This window comes from Centroberyx gerrardi, chromosome 4 (genome assembly GCF_048128805.1).
Source record: "Centroberyx gerrardi isolate f3 chromosome 4, fCenGer3.hap1.cur.20231027, whole genome shotgun sequence".
NCBI lineage: Eukaryota > Metazoa > Chordata > Actinopteri > Beryciformes > Berycidae > Centroberyx > Centroberyx gerrardi.
The window spans coordinates 17,057,988-17,080,365 of NC_136000.1; the positions used below are offsets into that span (position 1 = coordinate 17,057,988).

Here is a 22,378-nt window from a genome sequence, read left to right on the forward strand (position 1 = left end):
GATATATTGTATAGGTGAGCATGTAGGAGTATGACATTGAAATACTGCCTTATGGACGGGTAAAATAAAGGCTAAAATTATTATGTGGTGACTTGAGAACAAGAACACTCCCTCACGTTCATCAGTGACGGTTTTATTTTGAAAGTCTTAACAGGAAGTTCTATTTTTAATTCTGGCTGTCTTGACTGATGAAGCGGCACTGGAGCGCGCAGGCTGTGTGTAATCACAGCAGGTGAGGAGGAGGAGGAGTGCTACAATCTCATCTGCCGACAAGACGCAACAGAGACGGGTGTTCATTCACATCTCACCGAGCAATAGTCCGACTCAGGTTTATGATATTATAATTTCTCCCGGATCGCGTTTGTGTTTTTTTCCCCCCTCGATGATCTACAATGCGGTCCTCGGCTTGGCTCGTCGCTAATTGCGCTCTCATCCTCTACACTCTCCGCCAGATTGACGGGGCCAGAGGACAGCGGCCGTGTAGTGAGGTGAGGGATGCTCCAGTCTGAATCTCTATGCTTTCGTGCTATTTCCCTCTTGTCTTCGCTTTTCGTTGTAGTGTTGTAACAAGGATGGGAATTAAGAAACGCGAAACGCACGGACTGGCCAGTAGGCTGCACGCTGTGACAGTGAGTTGTTAATCCAGTGACCATATCAAATACGATTAAGAATTGATGACACGTATCCGGATAGATCCTTGCTTTATTGTAGTGTTTAAAAACAGAAAATCCCCCCTCAGCATCTTCATTTACAGCAGGTGGGAGGACAACTATGGACATTTTTCAGATGAGAGCAAGTAACAACATGGTGGAGCATGGGGGTGGGGGGGGTTGGGGGTGGGGGTGGGGGGGTGGTGGTATTAGTCTCTGATGTGGTCTGTTGTATGCTGAACTTCACCACTCAGTGCCAATACTTTAACATGTTATCAGTTTCCTGCATGGGCTGGCCTTTCCTTCCCCCTGTCCGGCTCAGCTCAACACCTCCTGAGTCCAGGCTGGCAAACACAGTCACACACAGATAGTGCAGCTCCATTCTCACAGCCTATTGGCTCAATCACTGTTTTCACTCGGGCACTGAGATTACAGTGGCTCTCTCTCTCTCAGGCCTATGTGGTCATAAGTGTGTGATATGCAGGATGAGGCAGCTTCTCTGGGATGACAGCATGTGACATCAAAGCTGATATCAGGTTTTAAATCGCACGAAAGGCATTCAGGAGAGAGTTGTAGTGTGAGATGAATAATGTAAATTTGCCATGTCAGTGGTTGACCTCAGCTCTTGTGGGAGTGCTACATCACCCTGACTCATGAGAGGTAGGGCGGGCGTAGTGCTACAGAGATCAGAATACAATACTTATTCTTTGTGGGTTTCATTTACTTGGATCTGAGCAAACTCTTGTACGCATGGTATCAGTGTTGCGATAGAAAATAATATTATTGAGTGGGGTTTATAATGAAAAAACCTGCTTGATTCAGCCTCATATAGCCTCATATATCTGGTCCTTTATCATCAGTGTGACTGAAGCCTATCGCCAGACTCACAGACACCAGAGAGAAACATTCCACACATGCAACAGTCTGCATGCACTGTAGCATCAAGATCTGGTTTGGCTCTACATGGTGTCAGAACTGTCCTAAATGAGGCCACAGCCATTTCTTATGCACAGAAAGGAGGTGAGAAACTCTGTGGAGGTCAGAACATCTGTACTCTATCAAGCTAATGGTCTCACTCCACACCACAACATGCAATAATCCAACTTTTGAATTGTTCGTCATGAAAACACAAGAACATCAGAGCCTCTAGTTCCAGCCCACTGCTGCCATCGCCCCTGTTCCCATCACCGTGGAGATGGAATGTTGTGTGTCCAGGGTCGACGAGTGGTTGTGGCTAGAGAGATAACACTCTGCATAATGGGGTGCTCCTGTTTTGCAAGCCCGGGCAGCTGGATGTTGAAGTTGAACGCAGCAGCTTCGCCCACTGAGTCTGCTCTCATTTGCGAAACATTCTCACCCAGAATGAGATGACTCAGGTCTCAGATCTGGGTGGAGGCCTCTTGTGGTGCAATATTTACTGACCTGCCTCTGGCCTACATTCGCTCTTTGTTTGGGTTTCACACTGATTTCTTATGCAGATGTTGTGTGTGTCTGTGTGTGTTTGGGCAGACCGACTACTACTATGAGTACACCGAGTGTGACAGTACGGGATCACGTTGGAGAGTGGCCATCCCCCAGATCCCAGGAGCCTGCATCGGACTACCAGAGCCAGTACGCGGCACAGAGTGCAGTAAGTTAGCAATAAATGTGTGTGTGTGTGACTGAGTGAGAGTCTGTGCTTGTCTCTCACCTTCTTATCAGTAGCCTGGAATTTCCTACCACCACAACCTGATTGACCCTGTCTGGATATCCTCCAGCCAACAGCAGCGCGAATCCACAGGCCAATAACCTCAGAGCAAAACACTGTCACATAACCACTCTCTGCTGGCTTACTTCACAAATCACATTCTTAACGGGACATGTTTTGCCTCACATAATTATATATATATCATATGAGTTAGTTGGTTACAGACATTGGTCTTCCTCAACAGATGCACAGGTAACCATGCACCTGTTAGTAAATCTGACCAAATAGACAACTGCTTTCTCAGATATAAAGCATTGGAATACATAGAGACTGATTATGCAGAATAGGAAGATCATTCTTTGTGCTTGGGAACTGACACAGTTATTCATAGGTGGCAAGTATTGCATGCTTTTTCAGTGCTTATGTCTTGCCATGGCGACTGTGGTCTGCTGAGTAAAAGGCTAATCAAAGGGTCTAGGCGGTAATCTTTCTCATTTATTTTGGTTTTTCGGTCGGGGTCCTTCTGCGACTGAGTTACTAACCTCTGACTGGTATTTAGAAAGTGACTCATCATGATGGAGCCGCTGAGGGAGACTTTAATTGTGTGGAAACTTATTTTCTACAGGGTGGGTGGTCATATGAGTCTCCCTAAAACAGGTTATTCTAGTACAGCAGCTTCACTAATGATTTAATTGAGATTTTGAACGAGGAACTCTGTGTGTAAACTATTGGGCTGCAGGAGAGGTCACTCGGTAACAGAGGTGCATAGACACTTTGTGCCTAAATATTCATGAACAGGCCAGTGTTTGCTAACATAGACAGACATTTTACACATTAACGGAAAACATTTCTGTACACTCAAAATAGACTAGCGAGGTATTCTACTGTGAGCAGAAGATGCTGTTTTGACTAGTGGCATGATTTAGAAAATTCATACAACAATAATAATATATACAATGAAAATATTACAATTATAACATTGGATCATTACAAATTGAGGCACAGATTGCAGCGTGAATTTCACGTTCATTCACTCAGTGTCTCACTGTTCCAACAAAATGGGAGTTCTGTGCAAATTGCTTGTAGAGACATTTACACCTTGAGGTTGCATACCTCTCTGTACAGGGAAAAAGTTTACAGCTTAGCAGGGAGGGAGTGCACTTAACATCTCTTTGTTATTTTTGTCTTTTTCTGTTTCCTTCTTCCTGGTCCAGTTCCTATGAAAGCAACTGAGAGAGAGTCTTGCAATCTGTGGTTCCCTTGTAACTACTGCAGGCAAAACCCTCAAGCGCTGGTCTTAACACTCGGAACACGGATGTTGTGTACAGTGGCACACATCCACACACGGCGTGTAAACTATGTACGTCATTATGCCCACACACATTGTTCGTGTTGTTTCCACTGAAGCCTGGAGAGCATCAATTGAACAGGTCAGGTTATGAGGAAGACTGACACTGTCAAAAAATTGGCACAGAGGACATCACATTATTGGCTGAGTGGAAAACGCACACAGACAGACAGACGCACACACACACACACACACACACACACACACACACACGCACACACACACACACACACACACACACGCACACACACACGCACATTATCTAACAGGATGTGAGGATTAAGATCCTTGGTCACTATGACTACATAATACTGAATGCAGCAGACATTTGTTGTGTATTTGAGTGTTATTCGTCTTCTGTCTTATTTTACATTGCTACAACAAAACATGAAGATTTTTTTCCCATCCCTCTGTACCTCCTCCCTATGTGTCCCCCAGCGTTCTCGTGCGAGGCCGGGGAGTTTCTGGAGATGTCGGCTCAGGAGTGCACCCAGTGTGCAGCAGGGAGCTACTCCCTAGGCAGCGGCATCCGCTTCGACCAATGGGATTCCATGCCTGCAGGATTCAGTAGCCTGGCAACCTCCCTGGACAACAGTCTCCACGGAGATGACAGGCTCACCTGCAACAGGTGAGTGTGTAGGATACAAGAAAAACTGAAAAACTGAAAAAAAAGTGAGTGTGAGAGACGAATGTAACCTGTAAAAATTCACTTTATATCTCAATCTGTGCCCTGCAGTTCCTCCTGGGTGCCTCAGGGCAACTATCTGGAGTCCAACAGGGACGAATGCACCGTCTCCCTCATCTACGCTGTCCATCTGAAGAAACAAGGCTCTGTCAGCTTCGAGTACCAGTATCCAGACAACAACCTGCTCTTTGAATTCTTTGTGAGTTCCACTTATTCATTAGCTTTTGATGCAACATTCATTTCATTTCAAAATAGTAAATGTATACATTAGGCGCAGAGTTTGTAGAAACACATTTCCTAAGGTAAATCTGCTAAATGTGTAAATCTCCCAGTTAATGTGAGTGAAAAACATGACAGCAGCACAAGGCTCTCTCACCCTGCTGACCGCATATCTGTGACATGATGATTTGATATTGCGCTCACTGTCAAAGCTACAGTTCTACACCTGATTTTTGAATATTGGTCTATTGATGAATTTAATCAAATTAGGATATTGACAAAAAGTATTCATTGTAGTAGAGCCTTTTAACAGGTCATTGGCCTCATGGAGTCATGTTATGCTGGATTCTTTAAAATCACATTTAAAGAATTTAATTGAGAGGTAAGCATGTTTTGCACATCATTATCTTTTTATACATGGATGGAAATGAGTTGTGTAGGCTAGTGTATCCACTATTGGACTAAAATATAAAATCAATCAGGCATCAGTCCTCAGTCTGTGATGCAGGTCAGCTGGGAGGGCATGCATGAAAACTTGTCAAACAGGATCCGCCCTTTGCCAGTTTTCTGATGTTGTAATGTTGCAACAAAGAATCTCCCACACCTCACAGACTCTCACAGATCTCACTTCACTACAGAATTCAACCTGAAGTAGTAATTTGGCCCCGTGGTATCACCGTACGCATAATAAAACGTAGTGACAGGACTGTGAGAGAGCCTCGCGCTTCTGTGACTAGCGCTTTCCACTCACATTAACCAGGAGTTACACACATTTACAAGATTTACCTTGGGGAATGTTTACATTTACCACAGAGTTGGTAAATTAACACATCAACTTGCAAATGTGTACATTTACCATTTCCCCACATTTGCATAGAACCCCCTTCTGCCACTTCAGCCTGAATCCTTCAAGGCATGAATTCAAACACACATCTTGCCCATTCTATCATTTAGTCAAACAGACTCACTGAACTGAACCTCTCCACCTTGTCTGTAAGCTTTATACTTACGCTTTATTTCTACCTGACTCGCTGTCTAGAGGACTGAGCTGTTTGCATAAATGGTGTATCAAATAAAGGGGATGCTGAGCATGTGTATATACAGTATATATGTGTATTTATCAGGGTCCGAAATTAACATCCCTTAAAATGCCCTTGAAAGTTCATAAAATACCTGTGAAATAAACAAAAAAAATGCCCCTGATAGGAGTACCATTTTTGCATTTCACCCCGTTCACATTTTTTTGTTGAGTTGTCAAATATTCTTTCCAGTATTCTCCAGCATTCTGGGTGAGGGAAAAATTGAGTTTTTGATCAGAAAATAACCAATTCACGCAGCCTGAAGCAGTAGAAAATGTTGGCGGCACGCAGCCAGCAGCAGGTGAAAATGCCAACTGCACGCAAACCACTGCTTCAGCAAAAAAATAAAACAGCCAATATTGTAAAAAACTCAACAATCGAGGGGTGGAAGATGGACTGATTGGAGACGGAGAGTTTGGAAAGTGGCACCATCCTCTTCTGCAAGGCCTACTGCGAGTTTCTAGCAGTGTGAAAGAAGTGTGGGACGTGTGATATATTAGCATTTAAAACAAAAATGACAAAAAAAAAATGCCCTCTGAAAAAAGTGAATTTCTTACCCTGATATGTTGTGTTTGTATGTATACACATAGTCATCAGAATGTTTCAGGTTAATGTTTCAGCTGATGCATACTGATGGTGTGTGTGTGTGTGTGTGTGTGTGTGTTTATTTTCAAAGATCCAGAACGACCAGTGTCAGGAGATGGATCAGACTGCTGATAACAAGTGGCTCAAGCTCACCAATCATGGAGAGTGGGCTACTCACACGGTACGTGCTGAAAGTGATCCACTCAAGCAGTAAGATGAACAGTAGCCATGGAGGGAAGATTTTTGGCTACTGGCCTCGGCTCTGGCAAAGTAAATGTGTTGAGTAGAGCCTGAGCTGCCAGATAGGAGCGGGTACAAGCAGGAAGCCTCTCCCTTCGCCTGTTGGTAAATATAAAGACAGGCTGACAGCTGTGATTATTTGTCTCCAGTATTTTTACAGAATCATTAGCATAGCAGAGCCTGATTTTCCACTTCAGTCCTTCATTAAAGAAGACAAAATAGCTTGTGATGTTGGGAGGAGTGTTAATACTTTGTTTGGTTTTTGGAACTATTTGACAGCTACATTGCTCCTTTACTATTTTCTTAGAGACTCAAATTACAAATGATTTATGAGGACACACAGGCTTGTCTCTTGAGAGCATATAATACTTTCTCATGTTAAGTTTATGGAGATTAGTATTAATGTGGGCTAAAACCTGGTATTAGTCAGGCTAGATTTGTTTGATAGTCTTATGGGTATTTTAGCCATTAGTTACAACCAGCTAGGTTGAACTTGAGGGATTTAAAAAAATGTGTTTCCATAATACATGCTCAAGTCTGAGGAAGCTCAGCAATGTATTCTGCATGGTTAACCTGTTTCATGGCAGCTTAGTTTAGAGCTCGTCTAATTTGCATGCTCTATAGACCAATCAACTGAGACTTAATCACAGTGCTCTCTTTTAAAGTTTGATTACACCCTTGATGCATCTGGGATTGATGAAGTCAGCTGAAATAATCTAATTAATTAAGTTAAATGACATTTTTCTCACACTATTTTTAGCCTTTAATTTCATAAAACGCTTTATTTCCATTTTAAATTGTTATCTGTTGATTTTGATTGCAATGGAAAGGTGGCGCCGGCACAGCTCTTGAGATCGGGGTTTAGTAGTGTGTGTGGGCGGATTTATCGGCTTTAGTCCGTCCTGCCTATGAGCATATGATGAGATTCACCTGTTAGCAGCTCAGCATAACTGTACAGATTTGGATTAACTGCGTAGCTTGATGCAGAGGATGATCTGCGGAATAAAGAAATTCTAAGATGGAATATCTCATTAATTGAAGCTGGATAGCATAAAGCAAACCCAGCAGAAATAACACCCTGCTACTGTTCACATCAGATTTGACTGATCATCTTTGAAACTGTGTGTATTCCAGGTGAACCTGAAATCTGGCACCAACATCCTGTACTGGAGGACAGGAGGAGTCCTGATGGGGACCAAAGTGGTGAAGCCTGTTCTGCTGAAGAATGTCCAGATAGAAGGTTGGGGGGGGGGCTTCTTCTCTTCTCTTCTCTTCTCTTCTCTTCTCTTCTCTTCTCTTATGTGTCTGCTCACTCACACTCTCTTTCTTTTCCTTACAACACAATTCTTCAAAATGTGCAGTGTCAGAGGAATAACTATTTATTTTCCTTTTTCCACTCTCTTTTTTTTCCTTCATCCTGTCTCTTTCTGCCAGGAGTTGCCTACACATCAGAGTGTTTCCCATGTAAGCCGGGGACCTTCAGTCGGGTCCCAGGCTCCTCCTCCTGTGACCCCTGTCCTCGGGACACCTACTCTGGCCACGGTGCCAGCTCCTGCACCCCCTGTAACACCACCACTCATTACGCACGTAGGTACACACACACACACACACACACACACACACACACACACACACACACACACACACACACACAGAAGCAGACATGTGCAAATATTTGCCATTTCAACTCCAGGTTGAATATACTCTGATCTTGGGAACATAATGGAGCTGCATTGCAGTGTTCTGTGTAATTGTTATCAGTGCTGCTGATGGAGACAGATACAGATACACACCCAAAGGAGGGAGTTTGTCCTACTTTCTGCCACATTAGTCAAACTTTAGTGTTTGTGATCAGTACTTCCTATGCCCTAGAAGAAGCTTACTTTTTAGTTCAGTGCAGAAGGCTTGTGTTCCTCTGCTTATGAGGGAGTAGCAGATTTTGGCAGATGATGTGGGGTGTGTGTGTGTGTGTGTGTGTGTGTGTGTGTGTGCGCTCTTGTATTTTATTAAAGGTCCTGTATTATTCACTTTTCACAAATTTGCTTTCTCATATGCTATTTCTCGGGATAAGAGTTTGTGATCTTTTTCAATACGCTATATTTTAGTTAACAGGGTATTTATTAAATACAATCCAACATGTAGAGTCAAAATATTGGATCTTGATTGACAGACAGTACCAGCCCTCCCAAATCAAGATAAGAAGAGATATTTCAGAGGCCTTGTCAGTTAAAATACTGGAAACCTGGTTGACTTGAACAGTTCTTAAGGGAGGCAGTCAAGACCATGTCTTTACAGGTGGGTTTTAGATTGATTTCCAGTCTGGAAATCAATCTAAAACCCACCTGTAAAAATGAATGGATTTTTTGAAAATGCAATTACTGTAAATGCGTTAGACGCTGTAAACTCATTCAGGTTTTGATCGTCTCTTCCTCAAACAGCCTTGATCAAATATCTTTCCTATAATATGGCCCTGTAAGTGCACATCCTCTTCAGAGCAGGTCGTACCCTGTGAGAGCGCGGGGAGGCTACAACATGCAGAACATATTACATATTTAATTCACTACACCTCATTATGCATATTGTATAACCCTTGGGCCTCAGTGTGGTCTTTTCAGTGTGAGTCTTCTGTTAGGATATAATGGACTTGTTAGGTTGCTGTTACATTTAGACACAAAACTAAAGCAGATCGGTCCTTTGCCATCATGGCCCGTGGGTTTTTACTTCATGTCTTCACAAATTCAATACCTTTTGCTTTATTCTATTTCATTTGAATCCTTCTCTTCTCCTTTGGCTTTACCTGTTTTAATGATTTTTGCTTGTTGATTGTTTTCATGCATTGTAAAGTGCTTTTCAACATTGTTTTCGAGAAAGATCACTATTTATTATTATACTTTATGGAATTCTGGGTAGCTGAAATGATTTGTTTTGCAGTTTATCTTTTAAATGACAGTTATTTTCCTTTTTTTTTTGCCTCCTCTTGTGTCTCTATTTTTGTCTCCTCCCCAACTTGTGCCCCCAAGCTGAGGGATCAGGTGTGTGTAAGGACAGACCTCCATGTTCCAGGAAGGACTATTTCCAGATCCACACAGCATGTGACAGGGACGGCAAGGTGAGAGAGGAGGAGAAACTGAAAACTTCTTCTAAATGAGACCCAAGCATCATTGTCTTCTTCCTGTAACTGGGTCGGCTCCCGCACCCTCTGTCCTAACCTGCGATCACGGTTCCTGTCCTGCTCCGTCACCCTCCATGTTGGTCCTGTGTGATTACAGACGCAGGTCATTTATAAGTGGATCGAGCCGAGGATCTGTCTGGAGAGTGTGGCTGGAGCCGAGGCGTTGCCCCCGAGCGGAGAGCGAGAGCCCTGCCCCCCCTGCAACCCTGGTTTCTATAACAATGACACGGCCACCTGCTCCCCCTGCCTGCCTGGGACCTATTCTGATGGGATGAAAGGTACAATATTCTGTACACTTACCCTGTATTTCTCCCTGTCGTTTTTTTTTTACGTCCCTCCATTACAGTACATGGTATGCAGGACACTATGTTATCATGGACTCAAGACTCAAGAACTCAAGAACAATACATGATAGAAACTTCACACTTACACCACAGGTTCCCCCTATAGAGTAGATGATCTGATTAGATTTTGGAGCACCTTGCTGCATGAATTGGTAGATTAATGATGAAAAACTGATTTTCTTAAAGCTACTATAACTCCTTAATGCTTTAAGATACGGAGTTCATATTAATACCACCCAGGTGTTATGTGAAGACAAGTATGTTGACATAGAAATATTTCAACTCCAATTTTGGTATTGTCACATTTTAACTTCACTTGAAGGATTACATGCTCCTCTATGAGTTGAGAAAATTCTATGACCCTCAGGCTGATGAAACCATTTCAAAACCCACTGGATAAACTAGAAATACATGGTGGTCAGACTAAAAACAAGCCTATTTTTCTTAGCTCCGGAAAAATCTACATTTCGGAGATACAAGGTTTTCACCCGACAGCGACAATTAGCTAATTAATGTGTTAATTAGCTTAATCAATGACCTCATTAGCATAACCGTTATGTTTAATATATGATGGTGATTATGGCAGGACATTAAGCAACTCAAAGTGACTTCTCTCTTTCTTTCTTTCTTTCTTTCTTTCTGTCTTTCTTTCTTTCTTTCTTTCTTATGTTTTCCTAATTGCGTTCTTCATTCTGCCCTCCCCCCCAGCATGTGAGCGGTGTCCGGCGGGTACAGAACCCACCCTGGGTTACGAGTATAAGTGGTGGAATGTTCTCCCTGCCAACATGAAGACCTCCTGTTTCAACGTGGGCAACTCCAAATGTGACAGCATGAATGGTGGGTGCTGTTCGCCCACTCTTGGCAAAGGGACACTGTGTGATAGGCTTAGTGGTGCACCATCTCTCTCTCTCTCTCTGTCTCTCTCTATGTATGTTTCTCTCTCTGTGGATTGTACCAGAGCTAATGCAGCACATGTACATACTTTTTGCTAATAGTAGTTAGTAATGTGATTTTTATTTTTTTTTGTTCTGTCCTTGAGGCTGGGAGGTGGCTGGAGATCATATCCAGAGTGGAGCAGGAGGCTCGGATAATGATTACCTCATCCTCAACATCCACGTTCCTGGCTTCAAGTGAGTGTTTTTTTTTTTTTATTATCCATCACTCTTTCACTGAACCATCTGTTTCTCTCTCCCACTGTTTATTTCCCTTTACTCTGTTTTTGCATCCTCCATCAGGCTTCCTATGTCAGTGTCGACCCATTCGGGGACAGAATTTGGTCGCATCACCTTTGAATTTGAGACGGTGTGCACGGCTGACTGTGAACTCTACTTCATGATGGTGAGAAGACCTCCCAAAATATGTGTCTGTTGCTTCATACAGTATGACATAGACAGTAGGAGGACAGATTTGACTCTGAATCCCCGTGCATCTCATGTGGAATATATTTTCTCATTTTAAACACATGCTGATTTGCATGCTATCACAGGAAAGATATCTAAAGGATTTTGATGTTGCTGTGTTTAGGATGTAAACAGGAAGAGTACCACAGTGGTGGAGTCATGGGAGGGCAGTAAGTCAAGACAGTCCTACACACACGTCATGACAAAGAATGCCTCAGTCTCATACACATGGGCTTTCCAGAGGACCAACCAACCCTCAGATGTGAGTATGAATGTATGAACACACACACACAGTCAACAGTGTTCTAACTGTATACGTCATTCTGTACCTATTTCTCTGTCTCCCTCAGGTGCGTCGGTATGTGAACGACGTGGTGCGTATCTACTCCATCTCGGTGAGCAATGCTGTGGACGGGGCTTCCTCTGAGTGCCGGGCCTGTGCCCTCAGCTCCCAGCCCTCCAGCTCCCTGTGTGTGCCCTGCCCACCCGGACACTACATAGACACACACACCAGCCAGTGCACAGAGTGTCCGGCCAACACACACCTCCTCTCTCACACCACTCCGGGCCCAGACGCCTGCAGGCCCTGTGGACCGGCCAGCAAGAGCAACAAAGTGGGTTGATGTCTGTGGAATAGGAATTGACCTAGTTTGGGTTTTTTCTTTTCACAGAGGATGGCTATAGTAGTGCAAAAGCTCAGTTATTATTTATGTGTCACTTTGCTATGTTATTCATATGACCTGCAACCATATCAGGGTTGGGGCCCATTCATGAATTTAATTGAGAATGCATGGTAAATTCCAATTCAATTCCTGGAGTTGGAATTGGAATTGGAATTGGAATTGCACCCAGTTCTGAGGAAACAGAATTGGATTTGAATTGGAATGACAGGAAACAGAATTGAAATAAATTCCATGTAAATCAAACATTGTGAATCAAATAAAAGACAGTTCAACAAATCAAATGCATTCAATCATAATGCATGTATTACAATTACATGTTATGCATCAAATACCACCTTTAACTTCACAAAATTTCATTGAATTAAATGTAACTTCCTGGAATTCCAATTCAATTCCAATTCAGTTTCCTGTAGTTTTTTCAATTTCCAATTCCTCAGTTGAATTGGAATCGATGAGTTCATTCATGAATTGACCCCAACCCTGAACCATATATTAATGTTTTTTTGTTCAGGAGCACAGTTTATGCTACAGCGACTGCCACTTCACCCACACTGAGGGCAACGTCACTCTGACTTTTGACTTCAGCCTGCTTGGCTCTGTTGGGTCGCTGATGAACGGCCCCAGCTTTACCTCCAAGGGAACCAAGTACTACCACCAGTTCAACATCAGCCTGTGTGGAGGAGAGGTATGTGGGGATGAACACACAGAAAATACTTAAAATACTTTAGTATGTCCATCACTACAATGCCCTCACGCTTTGCTCTCTGTTCTGTTTCTACTCAGGGCCATTTGGCCGTCTGCACAGATAATGTGACAGATCTATCCATCACTGACTCCCAGAGAGAGAAAGGGGAAGCTGCCAATTCTGTGAAGACCTTCATCTGTCAGTCAACCATAATCCCAGCTAGTGGACGGGGCTTCCACACAGCACTCTCCTCCCAGTCCATTAACCTAGCAGACACATTTCTTGGTCAGTGTATGAACATAACACACAGCCAATCATGTAGATATTGCTGCTGAGAGTTGATACGTTTTTTACTGTTGTCATTGCTTTAGAATTGTTTAACATGGCCATAATAACAAAAACACTGGTTTGTTCTTTTTGGCTCATGTTCATCTTTTAATGTTAAATTCATATTACACTATAGATGAGTCAACAGTCACTGACACAATACTTAAGTCTTGATTGTACATGCACACAAAAACACGTACTAAGAAAAAAATAACCTTTCTTTGGGCTACTATTGTACGTTATTAATAGGAGCAACAGTTGCGAGTACACTTGATGGAATCAGGGCGAGACCAGAGCTGTTCCCCCAGACCTCCAAGAAAGTCCCTGATGTCAACTTCTTCTACCGGTACCTCTAACGTTTCACACATTATTTCACACAGAAATTCAATACTCAATGTTGTTTTCTCACGCTGCTCATGCTGTTTTCATTAAGTTCCCTGGAGGCGACGTCATCATGCGAGTCAGGCCGGAGTGCGGTCGTCACACTTCGCTGTAACCCAGAGAGGAGCGGCAAGGGAGAGCTCACCGTTCCCAGGTACTGCATCTTATATCGCTGTTTCTCTTGAGTGTCCGTCTTTCATCTTTCCCACTCAGTTTCGTAACACAGTATCACAGGAAAGCTTTATCTGTGCCTGATGTGGTGTGTTGGTGACCGTCTTTGTTTGGCTGTTGTAGTCAGTGCCCTGCGGGAACATGCGACGGCTGCACCTTTCACTTCATATGGGAGAGCTCAGGGGCGTGTCCCACATGCACAGAGAGAGACTACCATCAGATAGAGGGAGCCTGCAAGAGGGGACAACAGGTGTGTGTGTGTGTGTGTGTGTGTGTGTGTGTGGACATATTGAGAAACACTGAGGAACTACAACAAATTAGCGTTCAGAGTTCAGTGCCAAAACAAATTGACTGAAAAATGCAACTCTGCATACTGCAGTCAGGCTGAACCAATTAACTTTGTGTACATTTGTTTCCTTTGTCCAAATGTATGAGAACATCTTTTTCACGTTAATTGTACAGTTCCCTATAGGCTACATTGTCAAGTTATAACATAGTCTTTGCTACACCTATTTTTAGGAACTTTGTATGTAAATACAGTATATCTTTTTAAATTTCTATTCTGCTGATCTTTTTATTCCCTTTAATCTTTTATGTGTCTTTGTACATTGTCTTGTCCACATGTCCAAATGTGCTTTTTTATGGATTCAGTGTTTCAGTATACTTTACTGCAAGCATGAATTAGTAAAGTCAAAGTCATATGTGTGCGCATGCAAAATGTGTGTTTAGTGTGTCTAGTGTACCTACTGGCTCTGTCACTCTCTGATACATGCGTGTGCATCTTCAGGACTTGCTGTATGTGTGGACTGAGCCAAAGCTGTGTATGGGGGGCGTGTCCCTGCCTGAGAGGAAGACCTTCCCATGTGAGAGTGTGGAGTTCTGGATCCGGCTCGGTGCGGGACTCGCAGCCTTCACCGCCGCGCTGCTCATCTCCCTCACCTGCTACTTCTGGAAGAAGAACAAGAGGTACAAGAGGGACAAGAGCCTTCCTTACTTCCTTCCTTCCTTCCTTCCTTCTTTCCTTCCTTCCTTCCTTCCTTCCTTCCTTCCTTCCTTTTCCTGCCATTTTTTATTCCTTCCCTACCCCCTTTCTTTCTTCCTTCCGTACTCCCTTTCTTCCTTACCTCCCTACTCCCTTTCTTTCTTCCTTCATTTCCTCATTCCTTCCTTTCTTCCTTCCTTCCTCCCCCCTTCCTTCCTTGCTCTCTTTCTTTATTCCTTGCCTCCTCCCTTTCTTTATTCCTTCCCTCTCTACTCCTTTCTTCCTTCATTCCCTCCCTACTTCCATCCTTCCTTCCTTCCTTCCTTCCTTCCTTTTCCTGCCATTTTTTATTCCTTCCCTACCCCCTTTCTTTCTTCCTTCTGTACTCCCTTTCTTCCTTACCTCCCTACTCCCTTTCTTTCTTCCTTCATTTCCTCATTCCTTCCTTTCTTCCTTCCTTCCTCCCCCCCTTCCTTCCTTGCTCTCTTTCTTTATTCCTTGCCTCCTCCCTTTCTTTATTCCTTCCCTCTCTACTCCTTTCTTCCTTCATTCCCTCCCTACTTCCATCCTTCCTTCCTTCCTTCCTTCCTTCCTTCCTTTTCCTGCCATTTTTTATTCCTTCCCTACCCCCTTTCTTTCTTCCTTCCGTACTCCCTTTCTTCCTTACCTCCCTACTCCCTTTCTTTCTTCCTTCATTTCCTCATTCCTTCCTTTCTTCCTTCCTTCCTCCCCCCCTTCCTTCCTTGCTCTCTTTCTTTATTCCTTGCCTCCTCCCTTTCTTTATTCCTTCCCTCCCTACTCCTTTCTTCCTTCATTCCCTCCCTACTTCCATCTTTCCTCATCATGTCCTTGTTTTTGCCAATATTCATCATCAGCATCGTTCTGCCTTTGCTCTCTCACACACCGTGTTTTCCTACAGTATCGATTCTGTCCCCTGTCTCTCTGCCAGGCTGGAGTATAAGTACTCCCGGCTGGTGATGTCTGCCAATAAGGAGTGTGAGATGCCAGGAGCTGACAGCTGTGCTGTGATGGAGGGAGAGGAGAACGAGGGAGAAATGGAGGATGAGATTGTGTACACGAAGCCTTCTCTGCTGGGCAAACTCAAAGCCATAGCATCCAAGGTGAGTCATAGCATCATTGATCAAACTGCACTTTTGAGTAAAAATTGAGTAAAAGTTTTCTATAAAATGTTTTACCCTTTTTTTTTGTTGCAATAAATGTGTTTGTTTCTGGTCTTAGGGGAATGGAGAGAACTATGAAAATGTGCAGCTAAACTCGTCTCATCCAAAAGCACTGGTATGGAGCTAGAGCGAAGGAGGAGCGAGGGGAGAGACCAAGCCCTCAAGAGACTTGCCACCAAAAGACCCCTTTAACAAATCGCCCCCCTTTATGAGCTTTGGAACCTGGAAAACAAACTGTGTGTTCCCATGCACGTAGGAACCAGGTTCACAGAAGTCACACGTACATGGTGGCCTTAAAGCTTGGTACGAGAAAGCCGTCCAACTGAAAGCATAGTACTGTGAAGCTGTAAGGTGTGTGTGGGTGGTATTGTAGAGACTACCTGGCAATATACTGATTTAAACTGATGTCAGAAAGGGTATTGGAGGCGCTCAGGTAAAGCAGAGGGCCTATTTCAGATGTTTTCGTTGGTATTTATTTCAGTCTGTGTATTGTCTAATATACATTTAGCCATGATGTATTTTGCCATCAGGATCAGCACTGTCGAAGTAAGCGGCTGTCCATCTCCCATAGACACATACACAGACACACTAATATGATCTGGCCATATTAAGCCTATATGTTCTCATTTATTTGTCCTTTTGTTTTGGTACCGGTTATTGTAGTGAGAGTGTTCTGCTGCCCAATTGAGAATGAAGATGTCACATTATGTTGATGAGATTGTGATGCTGACTGTCCATGTTAAGTCAAATAAATTATAATGTATTTGTCTACAAGTGGAACCAGGCTGACTCATTCCCTTTTGCTAAAGTTTCTAGACTTTTATCTTCAGAAACCCATTGGCGGGCTGGGAGCCGGAGAGGCGTAACTGGCATTCTGGGCAAAAAATTGATCTATATATTAAATAGAAGATGTTGAAGAGATCTATTTATTAAAATTGAAATATGGAATCATTTTGAATTTTGAAGAAAACCATAAAGCCTTAACTGAAAAATAAGGTTATTGATTGGAGCCAAAAGAGTATAAGTCCACTTATGAGTCCAGAAGATGAAGGGAGTAAGTTCACTGGTGCCCCTTTTGGTTCATAATGTTGGTAAAGACTTAAACATCACTTATAGTCAAAATGGCTGACATTGTGCTCAAGATCATGCAGAAACATATTCACAGAGTTCATAGAGTCATCAACTATTCTTGTGTTACTGAAACTCAATAAAACTTTACACCCTTAATCGGCTTGAAGGGAATCAGTAGATGTTGGTACCAAAAGACAGAACTGGCCTTTTTTTTTTTATACTTTATAATATTGTTAAATTACCAGGCCTATCAGAAAGGCCTGTCTACTCACACCCCTCTGGCTCCATTGACCCTCAGCTCTACTCTACTGCATGCTCTCCTGTAGAGGGCAGTAGAGGACAGAGAAATGTTAATATAGAGCCTCTTTCTGTGATATTAAGCTCTCCTTGGACTTCTCTGCTTGTACTTGCCTTGTTGCACTGCACCCAGCATGATCCTTGTCAAAGTGCCAGATTCACCTACTTTAGGCTACACTTGCACCCAACATTAGCTTCTCTAAAGTTGGTATCATATGTTGAAATCTTGCAGTTTTAGCATAAATTAAATATAACGGGATAAAAAGAAGAGAGCATTATTATCAGGAGTAATGTATGGACTGATAATGGACAAAAGTTAAACCCCTGGCTGCCATCAGAAAAGAAATATCAAATCCTTTCTCTTGGATCTCTCTGACTGTAGGGATCAGGGGACGGACCAAACAATGCACCGGGTTATGGCTTTTGATGTCATTACTCAATCAACAGACCAAAGCCTCCAAATTTCTACAGTGCTATTGCTATTGCGGAAACATGGAGCATTGTACTTTGAATTTAATACTTTCCTGTCCTCACTTATACACATTTAAGGGGTGGTTAAGGAAAGTTCCCAAGGAAGGGAAAAAGGTCTAGAAATTTAAGAGGAAGTAATGAAACACTAGATGTATGTCGCACCATTGGGACGGCTAGGGGGATCAAATCACTTCCAACCAGGAGGCCCCTATTTTTCCCTCCTGGCCCATTAAAAACACAAGCCTCATAATATTACAAATGATTTGCTGCATGATCTTTTCAAACTAGAAAGAGCAAAAAGAAGCTATGACAGGATAAGGATGAATAAGGTAGCTTATATCAAGTCACACAATCGCAAAGACAGTGTAATGTTTGCAGGGTTTTCCCTGGATTTTTGGGTGAGATGCACACAGAAAAGGGGAGGGTTGAACACTTAGAGCACACAGCAACCTTCAGGAACCAAGGTAAGGCTATTGGAGCTCACTGAAAGGAACAGATTAAAAAATGTTGTGCTTTATGTTCTGGGTGGTTCTATCTCCCTTCAAGTAGTTGACAAAAATGTCAGCTAAAATACATGGAAATCCCTGGTTGTGTAAGCTAAATCAGGTTTTAAATCTTTGGCACATTGACCCTAGCCTACCACCAGAGGGCGATCAAAGCCAGGCCAGCTAGAAGAGTAAACACCCCCCCCCCCCCCGCCCCCCCCCCCCCCAGTTCTGCAAGAAGTAGGAGAGTATAGGCAGTATCATGACATTGAAGAGACAGGGACTCCGGGGTGGAACAGGGAACATACATGACCTGCAGGCATTTAGAACTTGGCACAGCAGTTTACTGTCTGCAGTGTTCTCCTGAACTGACATTCATCCTGAATTTGCATTAGCAGCCTGAAATTTGGAGACCCCCATTAGCAACCTGCTTTACCTTTCTACAGAAACCCATTGACCCTCGGCTCTATTCTAACACACATGGTGCCAGACTGTCCTGTGGAGGGCAGTGGAGGACAGATAACTGCTGACAGCCCCCCCAACCCCCCCCTCTCTGTGTGTGATCTTGAGCCTTGTCAAACTTTTCTTTCTTTCTTTCTTTCTTTCTTTCTTTCTTTCTGTCTTTCTGTCTCTCTGCTTGCCTGTCTGTCTGCGTTGTCTGTCTGTCTTTCACAAAGAGACACTGACACACTAGAGTGCATTGTCCTAAGGCAGGGAGCAGAGTCCAGTAGACGGTTTAATTGGAGTGCCATCACTTAGGGAACAGATTAAGCAGAGTGTTAGAGACATTTTTCAAGATTTGCCAACACACGCTATGAATAGCCTGTGTGTGTGTGTGTGTGTGTGTGTGTATGTGAGAGAGAGAGAGAGAGAGAAACAGAAAGATGCTTGTGGTGAGGAGCTGTTAATGTTGCTGAAGAGACACATTTACCTACACTTGCATACAACATTTGCATTTTGGGTGAGATTTATAGATTCCGCAGACACAGAGACGCACGGAGCAGTTTTTCTTCAGGAACTTGATTAGTCAAAGCAGGAGGGACACAGAAGGACGAGCAGACAACACCGGCTGTTTGCTTGTTATTATTTATTATGATGTCATCATAGCCTCGTTATTGCACGCATCATAAACACGGAACTATTGCTTTGTGATTGCCCAGTTCCAGAGTTCAGCTTGACCTCGGCTCGATTTTACCACCGAGATCTTGTCTTGTTTCAAATCCTAGAGACCAAGGACACATTCTGTTATATAGCGTGGCTGCAGCACAGAGACCCTTGTAGAGCACATGGCAGTTGGCACAGGCTGAATAGAGGGACAATGTCCGTAGTGGATGGCTTGCCGTTGAAAGGGATATTCATGAGCATAGCCAATTAAGGAACCTTCCAGAGAGGTATTGGGTACATGAAGTGAGTGTAGTGAGTAAGGTGATGTATTTCAAAGGGACGTGTTTCCTTTACATCTACATCCCAGTTTCATTTTCCCATACACTCTCCAACTCCTTTGTCTACCTTCCCCTTATCCCATTTCCAATCTCCTCAAGGCTGCTGCCTTGGCATGTGCTGCGGTGGGCACCCGGATCTGAGTGCCTCTGTGTAGGCGTGGGCTAGCAATCTGCTGGTCTGGCTTATAGGTGGTCTTGGCTGAGACTGACTCAACAGCAAGTTTCACACATAGAGTGGAGATGAGGTGAACAAAGGTGGCAGGGGAAAGGTTGAAGGGGTGAGACGGAGTGAGAGAAAGGGGGTTAGAGGAAGAGTGTGAGAGTGTTGTCCAAGAGTGGTCACCAGACTAAATGAGAGGAGAATGAGGGTTAAGTGCTCTATTTGTGTGGCCATTAAAAGCTGGGAGTGGAGGACTGGGCCTTGCTGGGCCAAGTCCCATCAATCACTGCCAATTTGAATCAGAACCAGCAACCCGTTTCCCTCTTTGCATTCCTCCTCTTTTCGCACTCTCCTCACCCCTCCTCCCACCCTCTTCTCCGTGCAGACAAATAGACATTCCGGCAGCGGATGTGGCAGCGGTTGTCCATAGCAACCTGCCATGCGGGGTGTATCTTGTGGGAGCAGGACCACTGAGTGAATGGCTAAGCCTTCTGCTAACAAAGCCTGTGAATCTCTGGGATGCTTTGAGCTTCCATAGAAGTGCTGTGACTTCTGGGCCGTGGGAGTGCTTTACATAATCCAGCAGCAGCTCCCCTCTGCTCTGCCACATCGCTCTCTCCCCCTGCTCCCTGCACCTTGCACACGCCCCAATGTAGGGCGGCACGTCTTGGCGCATCCACCGCTCTCTCAAATTCTTTCAATCTATCATTCAGCGTGATAATCTCCCAGGGTGCTGTTGGGGACAGGGACTGTGCCAAGGAGGTGTAGGCTGGTTAAAAGATGAATGTTCAACAGTTCTGCTTTACCTACTATATAACTTCAACACAGATAGAACAGCTCTGGGATGCTCATTTGGGGACTCGACAGTTAAAAGGGCTGTCGGGGCAAATATCTCATTCTGATTATTTAACTTTTTGTTAGAAATACATCAAATACGGCAGTCAAACCTCTATTTTAGATAGCGTATTATATAAACTAATTTAAACTTAATTTATTAAGCTTTTACCAGCAACATTTTGTACACCTTGTACCATCCTATATGCAACAAATCCTGCAGTGGAAGCCAAAATTGAATATGAATTATAATGTACTGTATACATAAATCTCTCCACTGTTTGTGTTGCAGCTATATTAGGTTTTCTTTTAACATGGTCATCCACAGCAATTTTACAACTAATGTTTTTGTCATTTTGTGCATTTTACCCCACCTCATCATTGTCTCCCAACAGAGTGTTTGTCATATTTCCAGTCACAACTAGAGATAGTTTGATGTGTTTGGATGTTTTGATAAGTGTTTTGATCTCTGCTCTAATATCCTTCCATTGGCTGGGCTCTAACAGCAGCTGACATTGTGTACTCTGCTTCCTCTCGTGAGCCTCTCTGGGACTGCCGATGCCAGCTGCTGCACTGTGCCTCTCAATATCAACACATTTAACACAGACATGTAAACTGCACACTTCAATAAGTCGATGAGTCAATGACTTCATCTTAATGGTACGTCAGCTTCTCTTCCCATCCCCTCTTTCACTTGAGCTAATCTGTAAAACATAAGAATAACGTAATCAATGTGATTGGTGTCTATAGGAAATATCATTTTGATGTTGTTTTTATCGCAGACTGAAGAAAGAAGCGGGGTAGAGAAAGTCACTTTAAACTATAGATCCCTTAGCTTCACTGTATGCCCATCAACACTTCTTCAGGTAAACAATCAACGACAGAAGGCTTGATGGGGAATAGAACTAACTAGCATGATGTCTCCCCGAAACACTTACTGTATACTCTGAGGTCACTTTTACATTTACCAAACAAGGACTCAGGATTGGTAATGCTAAACTGATTTCTGGCTCCTATCTAAGGGCAACCTCTACCTGGAGCACTATCAGACATACATTAAGGCACATAGCCATATTCAAAACATCATCACATTATCTACGGGACACAACAAACATAGCCAAACCACACCCCTGTTGGTTGAAAAATTAAACATGTGTTTAGCAAAACAGACTGTTTCGAACTGTTTACTTCCATTAATGCTTGAGTCATTTGAGTACAAATTCATAATTTGCTAGGTAAGACACCAATTTTCTTTGTTGACAGAACTATCATGGCACTGGCTGTAATAACAGTTTTGAGGCAAAACAAATGCATTTGATGTACTCTATCTTTTCAGACCTATCATTAGTTATTATTACCAATCCATTACTGCAGTCCTCTAAAGGAACAGCAGTTTGAGAGTGGGAGTGAACATACTGTAGCTTTGGTGAACACGTCTGGAACTATGGCCATTTAGATAAAGGGATTCCATGATTAGAAATAGAAAAATGAACATTTGTATCAAAAGCAAGACATATTTACCTGCAAAACAGCCACAATGGGTTTCTTTATACTGATCTAGGATGCAAAGCACATCTATCAAGATGTGAATAGATGGATTCTCAAAGTGAATTGTGTTCTGCCACAGTATTACTGTAAGTCAATGAGTTTGATGAATTTTGTACATGTCCATTCTAGCCGTTCTATGCTCTTCAGTTCATAGTTTCGTTCACACTCATTCTAGGGTTACAATACTGTCAACGTTGTGCTCTTTGAACCATCAGTAGTATAATATACAAATGTACAGATACACAATATAA

At 43.2% G+C, this 22,378-nt stretch overlaps 1 protein-coding gene across 1 annotated transcript; it reads left to right on the forward strand.

The window, feature by feature from the left end:
* The first annotated feature begins 215 nt into the window (after positions 1-215).
* On the forward strand, positions 216-17,007 carry elapor2a (endosome-lysosome associated apoptosis and autophagy regulator family member 2a). The gene is made up of 22 exons (XM_071927286.2): positions 216-488; positions 2,160-2,280; positions 4,124-4,313; positions 4,422-4,569; positions 6,345-6,434; positions 7,628-7,733; positions 7,928-8,080; positions 9,514-9,602; positions 9,763-9,943; positions 10,718-10,846; positions 11,049-11,139; positions 11,245-11,347; positions 11,534-11,671; positions 11,760-12,023; positions 12,604-12,777; positions 12,876-13,062; positions 13,354-13,450; positions 13,538-13,639; positions 13,780-13,906; positions 14,444-14,622; positions 15,588-15,759; positions 15,878-17,007. The coding sequence occupies exons 1-22, from the start codon at positions 393-395 to the stop codon at positions 15,944-15,946; spliced, it is 3,006 nt and encodes a 1,001-aa protein (XP_071783387.1). The 5' UTR covers positions 216-392; the 3' UTR covers positions 15,947-17,007.
* The last annotated feature ends 5,371 nt before the right edge of the window (positions 17,008-22,378 follow it).